The following is a 21,380-nucleotide window of genomic DNA, read 5'->3' as shown; positions in this document are numbered from 1 at the left end:
AATGTCTAACTAATCACTGATCATATCCTGTCTTCTCCTATTTTTAAAGCCAAACAGTCAGATTGTCAGCTAGTATAAACTAGTCTAGGTTTCAGCTTCTTTGGAGCAATTGAATTTTATCCTTTCTGGAAATCTGTCTGGGTGGATTGCATAGAGGGTATTTTTTATGAACTCTGCAAATTTTTTTCTTTAGATTTCAGTGTGCCTGTATATTCTGTTCCTTTTATTCCTCTCCTGCCCCATTACCCCAGCAATATTCCACCTTCTGCCTTCTACTGGATGAGCTGCATGCTAAATGGAGGCAGCAGGTCAAGGCATCTATGCTGTCTTCTACTGGGCTGCCAAAGGGACAAAATGGGAAGCAGGACTGGCAGGGTTAATGGATGCAAGAATAAGACCCACAAGTATGGGAACAGTTGAGTGGTCAGGAACAAGTGCTGTTGTTGGACATAAAGGGACATGGCAGCAGCCGAAGGCACGAAGGGCTTCCTTATTGGGAACAGCAGTGGAAGCAGAGGTCTGAAGGAACTGACTGGAATAGGCAGCCATGAACTTAGTTTGCCTGTATCTTTTGGTTTTTGCATTTAACCAAGCCGGTGTACCAGCAGAGATGACCTTTGCTTGCTCATAAGGTGCGTCCTAGCTGGCACTGCTTGCTGGTAAATCCTGTAGCCAGGAACTTTATTTTCTCTTGTGTGGAGTTGAACTCTTAGTAGTTCAGCAGGTTTATTATTCTCATGGGTTCAGACTAAGCCAATCTTCTTTTTGATTCTCTGAGTATGAAATCTTGGTTCTGGTTAGAGTTACAGATCCCCTATGTCTCTTTTTAGAGGAAACATCAGAACTGAGCACCACTCTGATTTCCTAGCCAAGTACTGTAGGTGCTGCAGTGCTGTGTTCATAGAAAATGCATTACAAAATTCTTACACTGTAAAATAAGACAGTCATTAGTTAAAAGCTGAATTGAACAAAAATCAGTCCAGGAAATCTGCCTCATCCTCTTGCCACTGAAGCTTTTGACCTTCTGTCTAGGAGCAGGGTGCTGCCTGTCCTTGGCAGAACTGAAATTCCCTCCCTAAGAGGGACTAAAGGAAAGGAAATGGGGGAGACATTGGGTAATTGCATGGGATCACAAATGGAAAGAGGAGGTGAGTGAGTAGCAAGGTATCAGAACTGTAAAAATAAGACACTAAAAGGGGACACTGGAAAAAAAAAAGCGTTCCCAGTAGCACTTACTGCTTCCTGAAGGTTTCTGGGGACCCACTACATGCTGCTCTTTGCTTTGTCCAAAAGGGAATGTGAATAGACCCCACAGCTGCTGGGATCCTCCCTGCGAGCTTTGTCCTCCTCAGGTTGGCCCAGAGGTGATTGCCAGGCAGGTCCTGAGCTTGGGGCACCTCATGGCATGGGCTAGGTGGCCCTTGGTTTGACATGATGTGATTGCACTTAACTCTGTCTGTCGCCAAAATTAATTACATATCTGTTGGGTTCCGTGGGCAGCTTGAGGGACAAGAATTCCCTACTGGAAGCAAAGTTGTTGAAGTTCTCTGTATTTGTTGGGTTAAGAGCACACGTGCCCACGCATGCACGTACATGCACACACTACTACCATAGCTCAGCTCATGCTAAGGTACTGGCCAGGCCGGATGGGCTGAGTGTGTATCTGAGTTCTGACGCAGAGGAAGATTGCTAGTCTGATGTAAAACTTATTTAAGGCTATGGATCTTGTTCTGTGACTGCATTTTTTCCTACCTGGTACTAATTGAGGGGCTAAGCTAGGACTGGATTTGGGGAGAGCAAAGCACCTGACTGCTGCACAGTGGGGGAGTGCCGCTTGCTCGTGTGAACAGCCACCGCTTCAAGTAGCCGTGTCATAAAATAATGAAACTGCTCATGGGCTTTGCCACTTAAAGGCAGGGTCCTGAATGTTTTTCATTGTTGCGGGAAAGAAATGTAAGTCATGGCCATTAATAGGCTTAGGACGTTAACGACCTAATTGACTCCTGTCTGGTTTGGATTAACTTCTGTGCACATGGAGTTTAGAAACAAAAAAATTAATCCTCTCTGACACACAAAAGGTCCATTCCTAATGAAATTGTGTGGAAATGATGATCTAGGGGCATGCTTCCAGAGTTTCTCCTGGGAAAAGATCTCTTTACTATGGTACGCACCAACATTGGCAGAGTGAAGGACTGATCAGATTTGTACCAGAGGTTGTTTTTCACTGGCTTGTAATTTGGCTCACCCGGGCTAAAACTTGGCAGGAAAGAATGGAGGTTGTAAATACTTGGGAAATATTCACATGCTAGACATTTTAGGTACGCATCCTTTATTGTTGGAACAACATAGACAGAAAAATACAAGTTTGCGTAAATACAATATAAAATGAGTATTTTTCAAAGCCACAGAATTGTCACGCTTGGGCATTTTCCAGCCTTTTGCTTCTGTTATTATATTTTCTGAACAGACAAGAACCACCTCTAAAGATACTTTCTTCTTAAAATTTTGTAATTCAGCGGTACCTGGAATGATCTGGGTTATTTGGGATTCAAATAAAATAATTTATCAGATGCTGGATTTTTAATGTTAGCTATTGATCATGTCATAAGAATTTAAACAGGGCAGAATTGTTCAATGGCAAATTTCTATTTGCAGCAGTGGTCCTGTGATATATGAACTTAATTGATTGTAAAAAAAATGCATGTTGATGTAATGACTTATGTGAGTATTTGTAGGGGGAGGAGGAAAGCATTGTCAGAAAGCAAAATGAACTTAATCAGGAAGTGCCATGTGTCAGCAGTACTGAGGGGACAGAGAGCACAGCATTCCAAGAGCATTCCTCTTGTGTTCCACCCAGAAGTGTGGGACTTCCCTCACAGACCCCAGCCATGGGAGAGGGAAACTGAACTGAACGGTTCCTTGGGGCTAGGTAATGCTAGCAGTCTGGTTTGATAAGTGGTTGTTAAAACCTCTAAAACAACTCCTTTAGTCTAAGTGGTGTAACATGTCCTACAGCACTCAAAATTATTTTTAGAGCTGCAGGAGAACTTTGTGGGAGCCAAATTTCTCCTGGAATAATCTGTATAAGAGGATTAATCTGGCTGTAGTCAGAAGTGGGAAAGTACTTAGGGTCTTGCATGACTGGATCTTTGAGATTTGAATCTGAGAGTTGCTACGAGTGGGTTAAAAAAAAAAAATAAATTCCAGGTCTGTGGATTCAGGGCTGATGTTTTAATTCCTTTGTTTAAATTCTGAAGTGCTCCAGCAGCAAAGGACAGATCCCATCACCGTGGGCCAGGTGCTATTGTTAGTCATATGATATGTGTATACGTATTATTTTTATCACCTGTCATCCAGCAGGAGAAAGAGTTCAAGTCACAATGCACATTTCTGCTCAGGAATGAACACGAGCCCCTGTGAGGCAAACAGAAAACCTATTAAAAGGTTTCCAGGTGCATATGCTGTGAGGGTGAAGGAAGGAAAGGTTGGGTTTCATTTGCTCTGAAGCATGGCGTCATTAGGAGCATGGGAAATAGCTTCACACCAGTGATGTGAAACACTTCTTCGGTTCTCATCTCTAGACACTGGGCTCCATCTGGGGTACAAACCTGCTATCACACACTGTTCTGATTTTAAAGAACTAGTTTGGTGATGTTCTTGTCAAAGGTCCTGGACTAGTGGTCTTTCTGGAGAGAGAATGGAGTCATAGGGAGTTTTGTTTGTAGGTTTTAATACACATAAGTAAGAATTTCTCTACAGGTGAGCCAGGTGGGGAGAGAAAGAGGTCTCTTAACGCATCACACGTGATTTTTGCAGTGCCCTCAGGTTTGGCCTAGACATCCATGAATAAACTTCCCTGTTTGTGGGGAAGACAGGTAGTTGCAGGGCTAATCTGTGTTTTGACAGTATCTGCGATTCCCACCAATCTCTGACCACGTAAGAAGAGCTCTTGACAGAGAGGAAATGGGCAGACCGAGAGGACTATGGGGGAGCTGTACCATCTCCTTTATTAACCCCCTGTAGCTAAGAATGGGGATAGAAAACACCGGAGATAGGGTTTCTTTCCTTGCCCTGTCTCTGTGCGACCTTATCTATACAATAAAGCTCTTTCCACATGACGGTATCCACCACACCCTCAGCTGCCGTAAATGGATATGGTTATATTCACTATCGTGGAACTACAGTAGTTTAATTTGCTGAGATCTGGTCACATAGTTTGCATGTTTCCTATGCCATCAAAGTCTATGGATGGGAAAAGTTTTCCAGTTTTTCTTGGTGAGACAAAATATCAATGTTAAAGACAGAATTAAACCATGTTATGAAAGCATAGGAATCTCCTCTAACTATGTCATAAAACTTTCTGTTTCTTTGGGAAAAGTAAGTTCTGTTATAACTTTTCCAAAGGTCTCCAGTGATGTATTAAAGTCCCCTTACATAGAAGGGATTTAATATAAAATACAGTCCAGGAGCATGAGAGAGAGCAGTTTGTCTTTGGAGGGAAGGTTGTTATTTCATGTTTACGATATAGATCTCATAAATTACTCTTAAACGTGGGTTTGCTTAAACGCTTTTGTCAGTTTAAATGAACCGGTTTTCATTTAATGCAAATGTGCTGCATGGAGAAACGCATGTAGTGGAAAAAACAGGAAGATCAACATTTTAATTCACAAAATAATGCGTTGCTTCTCTGTATAGTTACTTCTCAACCTGTTTTAACAATTGATCAAAGCTGGTAATAGTTTAAATAAGCGCTAGTATGCACGTATCAAATGTAGGGAACACTTCCCCCGAACAGGTATAAATCCTAAACACATGTTACTGCTACGTTGCATTTCCCCATCTTTAGTCATTGTCTTTTAGCTGTGTTTTCTCTGCAGGTTTGACTTGGCCTGAAATAGCAGTTATTATGGCCAAAAAACATGTGCACTAAAAATAGAGGGATGTAATGCAACCTATATTAGTCCATATTAGGAAGCATCTGTTGAAGAATTAAAGCAAGGATTTTAACAATGGGCTATGCAGAAGATGTAACGTGATTAAGTGTTTGCAAGCGTAGAAGTATTCCCTGTATCGGAGATTCAGCCCTTTACCCATGGGAGTGTGTCTCACTTGTGCGGGTAAATCCCTTGTTTTTTCCAGGTCCCTGGTCTTCCAAAGAGGGAGTCTGGATTTTCCCTGTACGTGTGTGATTGTTTCCTTATGGCTGATAAACAGCAGCCTTTTGGAGCAGTCTACCATTCAGAAGTGTCCTTTTCCATCACATGTGGCAAGTGAAGTTTATTGCCGGTCTGTTCTAGATGAAGCCCTGAGCATGAGGGCAGCATGAGTAATGTGGAGCAGGAGCGACTCCAGTTTCTTCTTCCTCTACTGTCAAGGTGCAAAAAAGACAAAAAAAGAGGACAGGCAAATAGGCGTAGTGTGTGAATTTCTTCCCTTTCCGGAGCAGCTGCATGCATAGAGCTGCACTACTCCTTCACTTGGTTCCTAATAAAACTTAGTGCTAGTTTCCATTGGAACCTAATGCAGTCTAAACCGGCAGGTGGTAATGAGCTCGGTTGTCAGGTGTACACTGCCCTTGTCTTGGGATGTTCACGAGTGGTCATTCCAGCTAGAAAGGCAGACAGGTGGCTCCAAGGAGATGAAGGTACATTGCTTGCCTTTTAGCTGTCATCGTTTTTTCCATATTATCATAAATCATAGCTCAGGGTTAGAGCCAAGAGTTGGAAATTGGGACTCTGTTGGCCTCAGTTTCTACTGTTGTTTGACCTTTGACCTTCAGCAGATCCTTTGGGATGTTACCTATAGAAGTTACCAAGTGTTGGGCACCTACATGTTTGTGTGGCCAAGATGGGAACACGTTGGGGCAGGTTTTGCCTCTGTTCCAAAGCTTTAAGCTTCCTAAGTCATAGATGTCCCAAACTGTGAACCCAGGACTGAAGGCACAGAAAATCAGAGGTCATTTAGACTATAATCTCTAACTCTCAAGCAGTTTCTTTATTTGCAAATTAGGGCTCCTAACTCTGAGCTGGCAATGGCACCGAGAGCCTTTGGATCTGAAAGTTGGTCTGTAAACTGACAGTTTCTTTCTCAGCTGATCTGTTGCCTGGGTAGTTTGACATATCTGTATACGTTAGGGATTAAACTTTTTACTCCACTTTTTGACCTGCTGAGCCTATACTGTTATGGGAGATGAACCTGTATTCTTTACTGGCTTTTGCAAATCACCAGAGGTAAATTGCTCGGCTTTCAAGGAGGTCTGTGCCACCTCTCTCAAGGTATAGGTGTAATGGTGAGGCCCGACTGTAGTTGGGGAGCCCCTGGTTTGGTGAGTCCCTGAGCTCTTCCAGCCTCAGCAGAAGTGATTGGAGTTCAGCTGCCAAAGCCCACGATGGGTTGGTGAGGGCAGTTGTAAAAACATTCTTTGGAAACTAAGCACGTTCGCTAAAGACTCATTAAACTAAAACAAACCTGAAGGCTAATGATGCCATTTTTCACAGTACAACTGCAGCCAGGCATTTTGTAGTTTTTAAAGCTCTGAAGTGGATTAGGGCGGTGCTTTGTGATTGGTCTCAGATCTGCTGAGTTTAAGTGATCAAAACTGAGAAGTCTGAGTTCAGAGTCTTATGGACATCACTCCTTATCACTAGGACCTAATTATATTTGTGTTACAGGATCTTTCCCCATGGCCCCAGGCAAGTTGGGGTCTTTGTGTGTCTGTCACGAACAAGGGAAATCAGCTTCAGAGAATTTACAGCTAGTAACAGAGCAAATCAAATATAGGATGAGAAACCAAGGCACAGAGGCTAAGAGGGAGTGGCAGAGCAGGTATTTCCATTCCCATTTCAATAGTCTTACCATTAAGCTATGCTCACTGTGCCTGCTTTCTGTACTATTAAATTGTCTCATCTGACTGTCTTACATGAGTGAGTCCTTGTTTCTAGCTGGATGGAAAGCCTACAGTGAAGGTGTCCTTTTAAAAGAAGATGAGTGCATGTAGTTAAGGCGGTGGCAATCTTTGAAATCCTGCTAACAAATTAAACCAGTGAGCGGATAGAGATGATAGTGCTTGTCCTGTGCTGTCTTACAGGCCTGCTCTTAAAGACAAAGTCCTGATGTGTTGTGTTGATGACTGAGTATGTTTTGCAGAAGAATAAGGTTTTAACTAACTGATGTGTCCAAGCCACAGACTAACTTGGCTAACAACATTTGCAATAAAATCTCTGTAGTGTTTTGGGATGCAGCACAGAGTTCATGACTTCTGTCTTAAGTTCTTGTTTGCTGCTGTGCCAGACAAATAGTCATGAACTTGTGATTTGGTATGAAAGTGGCCGTGTTTAAAAAAAAAAAAAAAATTGGGGGGTGGATTAGGGAGTAATGGATCATTCTGCTATGCAATGATTTTTCCTACCTGTTGATGCATGATTTTGTCTGCCATTCTAGTCAGAAATAAATTGGAGGTGCATAACCATTTTGTAGGACAAGGCATTAAAAATGAGAGGACAGCTCTCAACCTGTAATCAGCTGTGATTTGAATGAGCAACCATTTTTAATTACTGAACTTCGGACTACCTACTGGCATCAGCTAGCTGTGGTAAATCTGAAATTCCAAGCTTTTAGTGGAGGTATAAAAGACCAGTGCACAGGGACATGATTGTGCTGTGTCCTGACAGAGGTGAAGGGGGCTCCATGTTCCCATGGCTGGAAATAGATTGGGGAGTGCTGGCTGTGGCAGCGACTCCAATAGTGTCTGTTCTTCTTAGTTTCCTTCTTCAATCCTTGCTTGTGGATGCCACAGGAAAGGTGTCAAGGAAGCAACTGTGTGGAGCAAGGCCCCTGGAGCTGAAGTGTGGTTTCTTCCCTCCCCCCCCTTCAGGAGATCAGTGTTTTGAAAAGAACCTCTCTGTTGTTGTATGGATGAAAACTGCAGCTGCAAGGTAACCAATGCACAGAGCTCTGGACGTAAAGCCCACAGGAGGCAGTGAAGGGATGTTTCTGGTGGTGTCCATGAATTTTTGAACTGGCCCCCTTTATGTGCCTGTGGTGATCTCACAGCTCTGAGCTGTCCCGTGATCTGTGGTTGCTCTTTTAGCTCAGGCTGTGTTAGCACGTATCCTTCAGCAGGCTGACTTCTGCAGCAAATGTTTTGTCATCCTGGAAGTCTCAGCGCTCTAAACCTGTTCAAATTTGTCTTGCTTGTAACGATGAGCAACTTGATCCCCCAGCTGAGCAAATAAGGTTGCTGACTTGTACAGCTTGTGGGCATCCACCGTGGTGATGCTGTGCCGTCAGTCTTTTGAAGAGTCTGTTCAATAAATGGTTTGGAAGCAGCTCTGCTGTCAGATCCAAACACGAGGAGTAGATTGATTTAACTGTAGCGTATTTCTCTTGATGTGTTTTGTAAATAAACAGTCTTCTCTGTGTTTCAACCCACCACTCCTTGATTGTAGTTCAAACTAAGAAGGAAGCCTGCCTGTATTCTGTTTAGGTTTTGCTTTTGCTCTGGTCCTGGGATGTAAACACTGCTGCTAACTTCCACTTTCTGTTTCACTTCCTTGCTGGGCTCCACCTTACACCTTGCCTTCTTGATTTGAAATGAAATCAAATCATTATGCTAGATTTGAAAACTTCTTTGAAATTAGCACAGGTTCTAGATTAAATAGCAATGTCTAAGAGATATAGATACAGTGTCACGATCGTTTAAACACAGAATTGGTAGCCTTTTGAGAGGTGTTTGTATCCTACTACTGGTATCAGAGAAACTTTGTGGCATCCTGCCCCTCTGATAATTCCGCAAACTTGCTCTTCCTCTGATTGAGATATGGGTTTAGGTTAACTAGTAAGCATACACCTCAAGAACTTCCTTTCTTTAATTTTGAGACTTGGTTTGTGTGCAGGATCTCCTTTTTCTTTCTCTCTCTTTTGCTTTGGAGAGGTGATGATTTTTACTTTTAAGTGAAACTAATAAAACCTGCCTAATGTGAGTACCAGTGAAAGATTCTCTAGAAACTCCTGGGGCACAGGGAAAATTAGTGTTACCTGTTTGCCCCGCTTGCATGCTCTCTCCTCCTTTTTCTGCTGCTGAAGTAACAGCGTAAGGGAAAACAGAGCTACCTCTCCATGTGAGGGTATATGGAGATGTTAAAGGGGTCATGGGTGGAGGGAAGTCAGCAGAGGGCTTCCTGAGGAAGAACTGGAGAGTATTTTTAAGGCAGCAATAGAAAAGGGCTTCTAGGGAGAAATCTGGCCTTGCAGAAAGGACTCCGGAGTTTTGCTTTTATTTGTGGCTTTTGTTGAACTGCATCCAGAAACTTTCAGTAGGTTTAACTAGAATGAGGTAGCTAAAATTACAAAGGGGAAGATTAGGGAGAAAAAAAACTGGAAGGCTATAGCAGAAGAGGTTGCTTTTCAGATGAGTCTGGGAAATACTGTTGGAAGGGAGGTAGGAGGAGCAGGAAGGGACTCTGCAGTTAGAGCAAGAATGTGCCAAAACCCAGACAGTGCTAGACAGGGCTTTTGGTGTGTAATGGGAAAAGGTCATTTGGGGTAGTTGCTTCGGAATTGTACATCTGTTGGGTTGCCATAAAAAGCACTGAGCATAGGGAGTTTTCTACTGAGGCTTCAGAAGAGCTCTGTTGTGCTTCTGACTGCAGTAGGGACTATGCTTTTTTTTGCCGTTCTGAGGAAGGTTTCAAAGACTGCTGGACTACAATATGTGGTATGAGCTGAATGTGATATGATCATGTTCCTTTGCAGGTGACTAGCCAAGGAAAGGTAAGAGCCCGTAAATAAAAGCCAGCTAATGAGCTTGTGTAATGTTACATCCATTTTATACTGAGGGTCTGGGAGTGTACTGCCCTTCTTCCATCACCTAACAGTCCTGAATTTTGTGGAATTTTTGGCCAGATAGATAGACTGTGTAACACACTGTCAAGGTGACCGGCAAAAGACTAATGTCCCCTGTGCCTAGTCACCCGCAGCATATACGTGCTGTGTTGTAGATTGACTGTTTCAGCTCATATTTCACATGAAATTGTCTGACCTCTTAAGCGGGGAACACCTGACTCCTAAAACAGTGTGCCGTTTGGTTATGTGTGCTCCCCACAATGTAAACTCCTCTGACAGGCTCCTGCCCATGTTTTATGGCCTCTCATGCCTTCACACTAACACTTAACATCTGCACCACAAAATTTGTAACATCAGTTTGTTCAAATAAAGAATCCACCAAGCATTTAATCCTTGTTTTAATGGCTGATGTTTATTTTAGTTTGGGGTTTCATGTACTCATGGAGGGATTCTCTGCCCATAGTCCATAAATCACACGGGGCAGGAGTGAGACTTCTCTGTGCTGGCTTGTTTCCTAAGTGAGGCTCTAGAGATGGGTTGTTTTTTTTTTTTTTTTTTGATACCTCCATAAAGTTGACTCACCTCAGGTATGAGTTGCAGATGCTTTTAATGAGGATTTTTACTATTGGTTTTGGATCTTTTTCTCCTTTTCATCAAATGTCTGTGATATGGGATGTGTGTATTACTTCAGTTCTGTTTGTGATGGTTCATCCATGCAAATGATAGTTGTGTTTTCTCCATGTGCTTGATTATGCTGGAAAATTGTTTGCATGTGCAGTAGGCAGGAAGATGGAAATAGAGACCACTCTGAAAGTAGCCTCCTGCAAGGACACAAAGAATAAAGAAAAGTTACACTCTAGAGGAGCTATGAACTTAAAAAAAATAAATAAAAGGGTGGAGGGGACATGACACACAACACCTCTGTTCACGTAGTTCGTGTTGCTTTGCCTTACCTCTCCTGTAGTGTGTCATCGGTGACCACCTGAGCTCTTTGTAGGCTCCCCTGAGTCCATTACATGTTGCCTGTTTTAAATGCTCAGTAAGCTTACACTTGGAGAATGTGAGGGAGAGGATGAGAGTAAGAGCCCAGATTCTCTACGTTAGGTCACTTTGGCTGTGTTTCTGGGCAAGCTGTGGGGTGGTAGTTTTCCACACACAACCTCTAATCCCTACCACCCAGTGGAAAGCAGCCAATCCACAGCTTCAAGTAAAACTCATGGAGGAATGGGGGCCAGAGGCTTTGTGTGAACCAAGACTACCCAGCAATTTGCCAGGAGTCCCTTTACGCTGCTGCTCTCCAGAAATCACACCTTTCAGAGTTTTGTACAGCTGCCTTCTGCAAAGAGGTGCTGAGTGGAATCAGCAAAGCCTCGCCAATTCCTTCATCTGCTTCTTGTGGAGGGACCATGCTGGGCAATCCTATGGCAGATGACCATGGCATGACCTCTTCTCCCCAGAGTGCAAGCTACAGTCTAGCATAGTGGGTTCCTCCTCTGACACAAGTGGCCTCTTTTTCACCAAAAAGGAGATTTTTGAGGTGAAAACCCAGAGTACTCTGAATTTATTTTCTTCCACTTAAGCCTTTTTACACAGTTCATTCAACACCAGGCTCAGACTTATTTGAGTTTAGGCCTACCCCCCTCCCCGTAAAAGCAACTTCTCTATAGGTAGGAGATGTATACCAGCTGAAAACTTTAAATTTATGAGGGAATTACCAAAATAAGAATTTGATGGGGAAGTGCTGTTACTTCCAGGAATGTTCTGATTGCTAGCAGCAAGACCCAAAAGATCAGTGCTCTTGCTGGAATAATTTGCCTTCTCTTCCATTTTCTCTGATTTCTCCCCTGGTATTTAAACGGTAACTGTGAAAGTGCTGCAGCTACAGATGCATGGCTAGGCAGGGGGAGGGATGGGTGGATGCATGGAATGAATAAACAAAAAACATGGGAGCTTGTTCACGGAAGTTTGGTGAGGTCATCTCCATTTCATAGTTGGCGAATCAAAGGTGCATTCATTTTTCCTTCTTTCTGGTATAGTCACTCCATTTTATTTTATTGCCTTTCTAAAGCAATTAGAAACATACAGATCGCCTGCTCTGTGGCAGCTTTGTTATGATTGCGCACTTTTCTGTAGCTGTCCTGCAGTCCATGTGAAAACAAGCCTTGAAACTTGGTTATTTTCATCTTTGCTGCTGGCACGTAGCTTCCATTATTTATGAGCACCCCAAGTTTTCATTTTTTGCTTGTCCATGGGCTCCTGTCTGTCTTTTTAGACCCAGAGGGATATTTCCCAACTCTTTTAAAAAAGATTCAAATCAAACTTCATGGTTGTTTTCTCAGTTTGAAATATGTACCAAGTGTTGACAGTTGATGCCTTGGGCAGAACGGCATGTGCAGAGCTATACTGGATGACTGCTAGACAAATCAGAATAGGGATATGGGATGGACATGTGCAAATGTGCATATTGACAAGACAGAAAAATGTATGAATGAGCAGAAGGCAGGAGGTCCATTTCAGGTGGGCTTTGGGGGGCTTACACCTGACGGAGTTTATCACCCTGAATACAAGAGGGTCGGTCAGGGAAAAGTGATGATCTGGATGCGAGTGCTTTTACCAGCCTGGGCAAGAAGGGAAATTCAAGCTGAATTATGTAAGGGAGCTGGTAAACAGGCTGTGTAAAAACAGGATCAGTGAACGCTAACTCAGATCTGCCTGCTGCAGAATGGTGCTTTGCTAAGAGAGGGTCTCAAGTTAAATCTACTAAAAATTACAAAGCGATTCTCTGCTCTGGGAAATGAGCAGCATGTGTAGTGTGACATAATGGATGATCAGACATATACCTCTTACGGTTTATCCCGTGTCACTTTTGCATTGAATGTTGTGTTTATGCTGTTTCGGGACATGTTGTGTGTTCTGCTCCCTTTTTCGTTGGAAGAAATCAGCATTAATACCAGTGTCAGTATCTTATCCATAGTATATTGCAGGCTGAGCAGTAAGCAGATGTAATTTCAGTGAATCTTGGCAGTTTGTTTCTTATTGCAAAATAAATTTGGTTTAATGACTTCATTTATTTTTCTTTCATTTTACAATTGAAAACATGAATACATGTTTTGTGACTGCAGTGTAGTGAGTAGATTCAATGCGAGATCTGAACTTAACTTCTCCTTTGTTCATGCCTCAGCTGCTTTGCCTATCTGCCTTTAAGCCGTGAAACACATTTCACCTTTAATTTTTGAAGAGGACAAATTACTAATACATTAGTCCCTTAGTTTGGAGGAAGGGAGGTTTAACTTCTGTGTTTTAATTTTTGTGTTAACAGTAGCTGACCACTGCTTCACTTTCTAGTCCTTAGAATGGGTCCTTTTCATAGGTTCTTGTAACTTAAGTTCATTAAGGATCAGCTGGTCTAGGGAGTCCCCTGCTTTTGGTACACATACCGCTGTAAAGAGGCGTGTGAGCTCTGCACGTAGGTGGCCGGTGACTGCAGCTGCTGGTGCTGGCGCTCATGCCAATAGCAATAAATGAGCAAAGAAAGCTTGAGAAGGTCTTATCTAGCCTGACCTTCTGCACTGCTGGGTTTCATCCAGAGACTTCTGTAGTTAGCCAATAATGCATGTTCCAAAACAGTCTGACTTAATTTAAAATGTTTGAGACTCTATCTTGTGCTCTATTACAATGCTCTAGTAATGCTGATTGATAGCAAGTAAAAATGCAACTGATGGAAATCTTAAGTCCAGGAATATCTTACAACTTCCCTGGCTAAGGAGAACCTTCAGAGTTGAGCGTGTATATTGCATCCCAAAGCACGATCTCCTATCCTAAACTTTTCTTCACCAGATTTTTCCTTAATTAGCCCTTGCTCCATTATAGTGGAATGTTACTCCTTTCAAAAGCAAGATTTCAAATTTCTGAAATTTTTGCAGGAGCATGACTTCTTGATTTGAATTACAGTTAATCTTTTGGTTTTCCGGACTTCTCTTTTTCCCATCCTCTTTCCTATTTGCATGTAATCTGGTGGTCTCATACCAATCTGCACACAGAGGTACAGATGTACTTGTAATGGAACCTCTTGGTTGCTTCTTTTAATCAGCAAAGAGGATTTTAATTAAAGGTCATTGCAATCTGAATGTGCACAAGAATGTTTGTTGAAAAGAGTATAAATGTTTTATTATGATCTGCCAGCCTTAATAAGTATTTTGACTTTTAGAAAAGAAGAGACAAAAGAAAATGAAATCAACCAGTGACTGGAGGGAGAGAAGAAATGCCATTCGACTTACCAACGAGTACACAGTAGAAACTCTGGTGGTGGCAGATGCTGATATGGTCCAATACCATGGTGCAGAGGCTGCCCAAAGATTCATTCTCACAGTTATGAATATGGTAAGTAGGCACTTTACTCTCAAAAGAAGAAGTAAGAGTAAATAGATCATATCCAGGGTAGGTTAAAGCTGTCTTCCTTGACAGCTGAAATGGGTAACTGTTTTGACCTTGAGGTATGAGGAAAGGTTTTTGTTTTCTTGTGTTATATGCCTCTTCTCCCCCCATCTGTGTGAGTCCCTGTATTTGCCTAAGGACATCACAATTAAAAACTTTTTTGAAACTGAGATTGCAAGTTTTCAGTTTGGAAATATTTTGTAATTATTCAGGAGTCATGTTTTCTACCATGTTTTTGTACCTTGGAAGAGAGTATGCCGGAGCGGATAGATGGTTTTGTCTGACATGATGTTTCTTGGGTTCCTGAAGATTTCCATGGCACACCTGTTTCACAAGAGAGATTTCTCTGTGGGTCATTGTCATAGCAGGCAGTCAAAGTGTTATTGAAGATAGCAGTCATATTGATTTCAGCAGAAAACCTGGCTTTAAGTCAGCTAGAAACACTTCTTATCTCTGATTTTTACATAGTGAAAGTGGCTGCCTCCCTTCCTGTAGGAAACATGGCAGACTTATCACCGAACTGCCAGCTGATCCCGTTCTCTTTACCCAGGACCTCTTGTGCTACCTGAAGTGGTGCTGGTCGTACCTCTGAATAGTTGATGGAGTTGGGCTTTAGAAGCATTCTAGAAATTCTGCAGAGAATCTGCCAGGAGTGAGGAGAGCCTTGTGAAACTGCAAGCTCAGATGAAGCGTGGGTGTTAATTTGTTAGCTGTCCTAGTAGTTAAGCCTTCTGTCTCAGCTGATAAGGGAACACAAAGCCTCTCACCGTGAGTGCTCGCTCACTTGTTGGCAGTGCCAATAAAGAGATAATGGCTAAATTGGATGTGGACACTGAAAACTGCTCGGAGGTGGCAGGGGTCCTTCCAGAGGCATTTGCACAAGGAAGTCTTGGAGGAAGCTTGTGTTCCTCTGCCCATGCTATTGTGACATTCAGGAACAGTTCATTCTCCTGACTACTGCTCTGTTGTTGTTCATGAGCAGCAAATTGGCTTGCAAAGAAATAACAGTTCTTAATAGTAATTGACTGGTCATGCTTCCCAATGAAGAGCTGAGTGATGGATGCTCAGTGTATAATCCGGCTGTGGGACAACTGCTTTTTAAGGGGTCTTATATTCCTTTATCAAGTACTGGTGTGAGGGAGCCCTCCTGTAGTGAAAGGCTTTGCTGATTAAGCAGGGAGTTTGTTTAACTAGTCTTTTCCATTAACAAGCTGCTTTTCTGTGTTCCTTCCTCTACCTTTTATTTTGCCTTCTAGCATGCTGTGACAATAGTCACTTTATTTGTATGGGCTTGTAGGAAATGTCATCTTGCAACAAATCCATTCATGCCACCATGACTTCAGGGTCTACTTACTGGCTTTCTTATGTTTAAGGGTGTGTTTGCTGGGGGCACAAGAGCCTTATTCTTCTCAAAGCCATGGTCCTCCACCTTTAAATTCACATACCAGCTTTGCAGTGAGCAGGCAGAACATAAGTCATATTCAGTTCTGACCAAATTTGCTTCTCAAGTGACTTTTTGAACTAACAGAAGAAACGTATGTGTCAAGGCTGAGTTTCTTCCTTATGTCAGATGCTTTGGACATCGAGAGGGGTGATGGGTGCTTTTTATTTGCAGTGGCAGCCCAGAGGTCCTCCTAAAATCTGTTCTACGTTGATTCATCAGTGAGATAATAAAAATCTGCCCTTGTGCCCCACAGTTCTGCTGGGGCTGGGACAGGGCATTATGGCTGCGAGAGCTTTTAAAACATTTGTCTAATCATCTGTCTTGATGATCCAAGTGCCAAAAGGTCAATTATTTCAGTGTAGTCACTAGTGCATCTCTATGTTGTATAGCTTTATTGGGCTGTGAAGATTGTTAGGGTTGAGTACCCTGATAGACCGACTCCTAAACAAAAGATGGCCATGAATGCTGTTGTCTGTACAGGCTGATGAGTACTGCAGAACATCTCAGCAACATCAGCTTGCCAGGTGTGAAGAAAGGAGAGGTGCTGATAGATGGGTTGGGTTCTCTAAACCCATTTATTAAACAAATACTGAAACTTAGTTTCCAATGAATTTGGCTGATGGACTTTTGAGCTAGGTTCTGATTCTGCAGTGTGAGCTCACCCCTTTATTAAACACTAGAGAATGCACATGGAAGAGGAGTCTTGGCTGAGAAACACATTTATCTGACATCTCCTAAGGTGCAAAGCCCAGCTGAAATGCTTCCCACTGTTAAGTCATTGCTCCTAGGGGCTCACCCGTGTGGTTGTTCTGATGTCTGACAGGATTTGAATTTGTGTTTCAGCTTTTCAGCCTTCAGAGGAGCACTGACAGAGTGTCTCTCCTTTGTCTGGCCACCTACATGCCCGCACTTGTAGGAACGTAATGTCTTTCAGGCCTCTACCTCCCTGAAGAAATCGGTTGTGAGTGGCTGGTGAGATCAGAAGATACTGAGGAATAATAATAGGCAAACACGTAGATGTCATCATTGCATAAATCCTTTATTCTGAGGCTGTAAAACAAGGTGAAATCAAAGGGGTTTTTAACATTCCATTTGCCATAGTGAAAGCTGTTCTTCATCCCAGCAAAAGAGGTTGAAGAATAATTCAGAAAATATATTTCAGCAAGAGAGATAGGATGTCGTGCTGTTTAGGTAGGCCTTAGCTGAGCTCCGCCCAGCCACACTCTTTGGATATTGCCTGAACCAGCCACGGTGCATCTTTGTGTGGTAGTTTCTCATCTGAAAAACCATGCTATGAGGAATAGCACAACCCTAACTCCTTAGGGCAGCATCTGTTGCATCCCTCTCTGGTGCAGGATCAGTTGTGCCCTATGTAACCACACAAATGAAGGCCTCCTGGCTGCTTGGGATCTTTGTTTCCTGCCTGCCTTGATACAACTTCTGTCAGCCTTCCGTGGCTGTTAGCTGGGGGACAGGATTTGCCCCATGATATTAGGCAGTGCTTATTCAGCTACACTGCAGGATGGCGGGCTGCCTCTAAAAGAAACCAGAATGTTAATTTTGGCTTGGATGCTTGCATTTAAGCAAATAGAACATTACTGGTCAGGGGTATATTAACTTAACTCCTCTCTGTAAGCCATTACGTTTACTGTCAAACCACAAAACAAGCATTAAGAGGTCTTATTAATGCATTTTATATTTATAGACATTTTAAATAAAGTGATCTGCCTTAAAGTATTTAATATCTATTTATGTTACAAGAATTTCTGAAGGAAAAAAAGTCAGCATTACAAAATACTGTTTTACTGCTCTCTTAGTAAATGAGAATCTTAAGGAAAAAAAACCCCACCACCCTTCTCTAGAATAACAGCTAAGAAACCTTTTGCAACCCAGAAATAACAGGTAGTACTTCATATAGCAAATGCTGTGTTTTCAATGATGTTCTGTAGTTCTGACTATCCCTCTGAACAGAGAATAGGTTCACATTGAAGGTACTTGTTTTTTCTGAATGTCATTGTAGAGGTACAAGCTGTTCCATTTACTAAACTAATATTTGAAGTTGTAAGACAGATTTTTCCAAGATCATGGAAGAATTTCCCTCTAAGGTACTCCGTCATGTATGAGTAGGAACAAGCACGGCTTCAGGGCTTTGGGTTGACTTTTTTTAAGTCACCACCTCTAAAATGAAATCTTTTCTTGTTTTCTGGCAAGGTATTTGTTTCAGTATGATTTTCCTAATGGGCGATTCCTGATGGCTTTGTGATAATGTTAAAAAATAAGGTGATAAAGAAGTTGTCAAATGCTACCATGTACACCTGCAGCCTTAGCAAGACAGTGAGTTTATGGGCATGCTGGAGGTAAGGACATGGACAGGGAGAGATATAAGCAAAATTACAGAAATGCTAAACCAGACACTTAATATAGGTGCTGATTTATTTTTCTAAGTTAAACTCCCTTGTTATTGAGCTTTTGCACAGTGTTGCAGTGTTTGCATTTCAGTTCTTGTCTCCCCTTTGCATCCTTTGGCTTGAGTGCATCTCCCGTTCATGCCCTTCTTCAGTAGCCGTCACTGTTTAGAACTTCCTCTAAATTCCAAAACCAAGTGCCTTTGTGGTAAAACATGCTTATTTTGCTCCCCTATTCTGTTACTCTGCATCTGGCAACTATGATTTCTGATTGCATTTCATCCATGTGGAGGCTGTATAGATGGATGTTCTGTTTCTTATGAAGTCCTGTGTTGCTCTTGTGACACTTCATGGCTTCATTTAAACTGAACTTCAGGTTTCTCAGCCAGCCACTAGAAGACCAGTGCATTGGTTTTCTCTTTTCCTCTCCCCTGCATTTCTGTGTATCTGCTTACAATAGCTGCCATTTTGGGCTTGGTTCAAGAGCAGGTTCCGAAGCATGAGGTGTGCACTGCTTTCCTGCAGGAGTTTTATGCTTTTGTTTTCTCTTGTGTTTTCTTTTCATCTGAGAGAAATGGCCGGTAAGACAAAAAGGAGATTCTCTGTCCTCACAGACAGGCAGACTGCACTGGCTTCTACTGTGGCTGGTCTTCATGGCTTATGCTTTCAGCTTCCCGGAGAAAACTGATTGAAATGATTCTGAAGCATATGGTAAATGAGGTATGAGACCCTTTGGAAAGTCTTGTCCATGACCATAGTGTTTTTAATGATGAGGAGTGACTGGTTTCAGCTAGTACCTGAACAGCAAAGTTGTGAATGTTGGCTCCTTGCAATTGTGCAGAGCTTACCTTGCAAACCAAGTCCCGCTCAGACTGACCCTCTGAGCATTTAGGGACAGACATGTCTGAATTTCCAAGACCACAACATAATTTAAAAGCTGCTTTCTATGGGTTTGAAAACCTAAAAAAAAAAATGTTTGTTTTTTCTCTCCCCTAAGTGCATTTTTGGGGGTTTTGGAATAAATTACAACTGTGGCTTGGTTTTGAGCTTGCCTTTTTCTGAGAGAATACAGTGTGCAGGGGTAAGTTACTGTCGTATGTGTTAGTTCTCCTGCAGCTGTTGCTAAGCCATGCGATTAGTGTGGAAGCTCTTTGCAGCAGCAAGCAGTGACTTGAAGTTAGTGATCTTTTGGATGTCATTAAGAGGGAAAATTTTTATGTTGTTCTTTAGGAATAATACTGGTTTACTCTCTGAAGCCTTATTTTACACTCTGCAGATCATTTTTCATTTTGGATTTCCCCTGTGAGAGTTTCTTCTATGTTAAAGAAGCAGATAAAATAATTTTTATCATGCACGCATTGATGGATTTATATCTCTGTGCTCTTGGGGGCTGGCACATAAAGGCTCCAGAGCTGCCACCGATAATCGGCTCCCTTACCATGATCTGGAATTTGCATGATGGGAACAGGGACATAAGGGAAAAGGATATAAGTATTTGATCACTGTCTACAGATTTCTCTTTTTGCTCCAGCAGCCCTAGCAGAAAGAGTTATGTCAACTGTATCTTAAAAAGAGCCATGAATATGTTCTTTTTATAATGTTTGATGGGATAATTTGAAGGCTTGGCTTTAGGTGGGTGTTAGAAATCCTATAGCACTTTTCAAAACAAGTGAAAGACAACCTCAGTAACCTGACTAATGCTTCTGCTGTCCAAACGTCATCCAGCAGCCAAGGCAATGGCGAGGCTCTTGCTTGAGTGCAACGCTTAGGGAAGAAAAAAGGAAAAAAGTCAATTTACCCTCAGGGTTGCTGTTCTGAACTCCAAAACATCTGAAACACACACACGTCTCCCTCCCACTGTGCACCTGCAGAGGAAGCTCTTGAGAATTAAAAAAAAAAAAAAACAAAACTGATGTAGTTTAGTTCCTCTTTTAGCCCAATTCCTCATGTCTAGGTTGTGCTTTATGCACGCTGGGGCAGGCCTGGGCAGCTCATGCCAAAGCTGCATTTATTCTGTCCCTTCCATGTCAAAGCTGTAAGGAGAAAGAAAGGCAGGAGGAATGCAAACAGGAGGAGGAGAAGGATGGTTCAGGCTCCAAGCTCTTCTGTTTTCTCTGGGGCATTCTGTGCAGTACAGCTCTGTCAGGGTAATGCAGATGAAGGGGGGAGATGTCAGAGATGGGCTTTATTCTCTTTCTTGTTCTGCACTTTCTTTTCTATTTTTCTGTCTGTTTTGTATGACTCTTTACCATATCTCTTTCTGTTTCCAAGCCACATTGACAACTTTTCACATGCCTTCCCTTCAGCCTAGTGACCAAGAACCTCCATGGCTCTTCCAGCCAAGCTGCTTTCTGACAGTGTGGTGATGTCCTAAAACAGTAACCCTTGGATTTTGTTCCACAGCAGCGTGTTAGTGGGTTTCATGCAGCTGACGCTTGTGTTCCCAGCTGCCTTATTTTATTAAAAGGTTCTAAAATACCCCAAATATTTTTACTTTCCCCATGTTGGAAGTGGCCGCAGCAGCAGCCTCAAGGGTGTGATGCAATTGCAGGCTTGAGGGAGGGTGGCCCATGGTATTGCAAGTGGGAAGGGAGGTGCCTGCGAGTCAGTCTCTCTATTAATGCATGTTGTCCATGCAGCAGAAAATCTTGAGAACATCTTCACTAGGAATTCCCATTCCTCCTCCCCTGGTACCAGTTATCTCAGCCACCTCACTCGGCACTGTTAGCTCACGTGCCGGTGATAGCCAGTTGGACGTGGTGCCTGAACAGCGTTGACACACCAAGTCTGTGGGTGATGGCTTCCTTGTAGGCCGGGTGAGAAGGACAGAAGGTGGTCACTGCCATGATGGAATCCAATTTGTAGCAGGAAGGACTTATGGATTTGAATTCTCTTATTTTAAAGACACCTGGATTCCGTGATAATGCTTCCTTTGGGTACAAGCTACCTTGCACAGTCTGGTTTAACACTGGCTGTGTGCTGCCAAAATGGCTGTGAATAACCTGTGCTGAACTCAGTTGCATTTTTTCATGAAGTCATTTAAGGTCTGGCTGTCTTCTCACTGGGGTTCCTTCTAGCCTTAAGGACCATGATTTGAGACAGTTTGGCTTTTCACTTAAAAGGACACTGTACTGGGCACAGCTGGCAAGGTGCTGGCAGCGGGGGGCTGCAGGGGCCTCTCTGAGGAGAGACCCTGGGGCCGCCCTGTGGCGGGGACAGCCGGTTCCAGCCACCTCTGCAGTGGCCCCACCACA

General features: G+C 42.8%; 1 protein-coding gene across 2 annotated transcripts in view; it reads left to right on the top strand.

The window, feature by feature from the left end:
- The window catches only part of ADAMTS17 (ADAM metallopeptidase with thrombospondin type 1 motif 17), a 198,066-nt gene that overhangs the window by 13,433 nt on the left and 163,253 nt on the right, over positions 1–21,380 (top strand). For both annotated transcript variants that reach the window (XM_087744635.1, XM_087744634.1), the window contains exon 4: positions 14,051–14,223. In XM_087744635.1, the coding sequence (XP_087600761.1) occupies positions 14,051–14,223 (173 nt within the window). The remainder of the gene's footprint in view (positions 1–14,050; positions 14,224–21,380) is intronic.

The sequence above is a fragment of the Nipponia nippon genome, unplaced genomic scaffold (assembly GCF_047370975.1).
Source record: "Nipponia nippon isolate SJK-2023a ecotype South Korea unplaced genomic scaffold, ASM4737097v1 scaffold_9, whole genome shotgun sequence".
NCBI classification, from domain to species: Eukaryota; Metazoa; Chordata; class Aves; order Pelecaniformes; family Threskiornithidae; genus Nipponia; species Nipponia nippon.
Note: the sequence above shows the minus strand (reverse complement) of the source record. Positions and strands in the feature narration are given on the sequence as shown.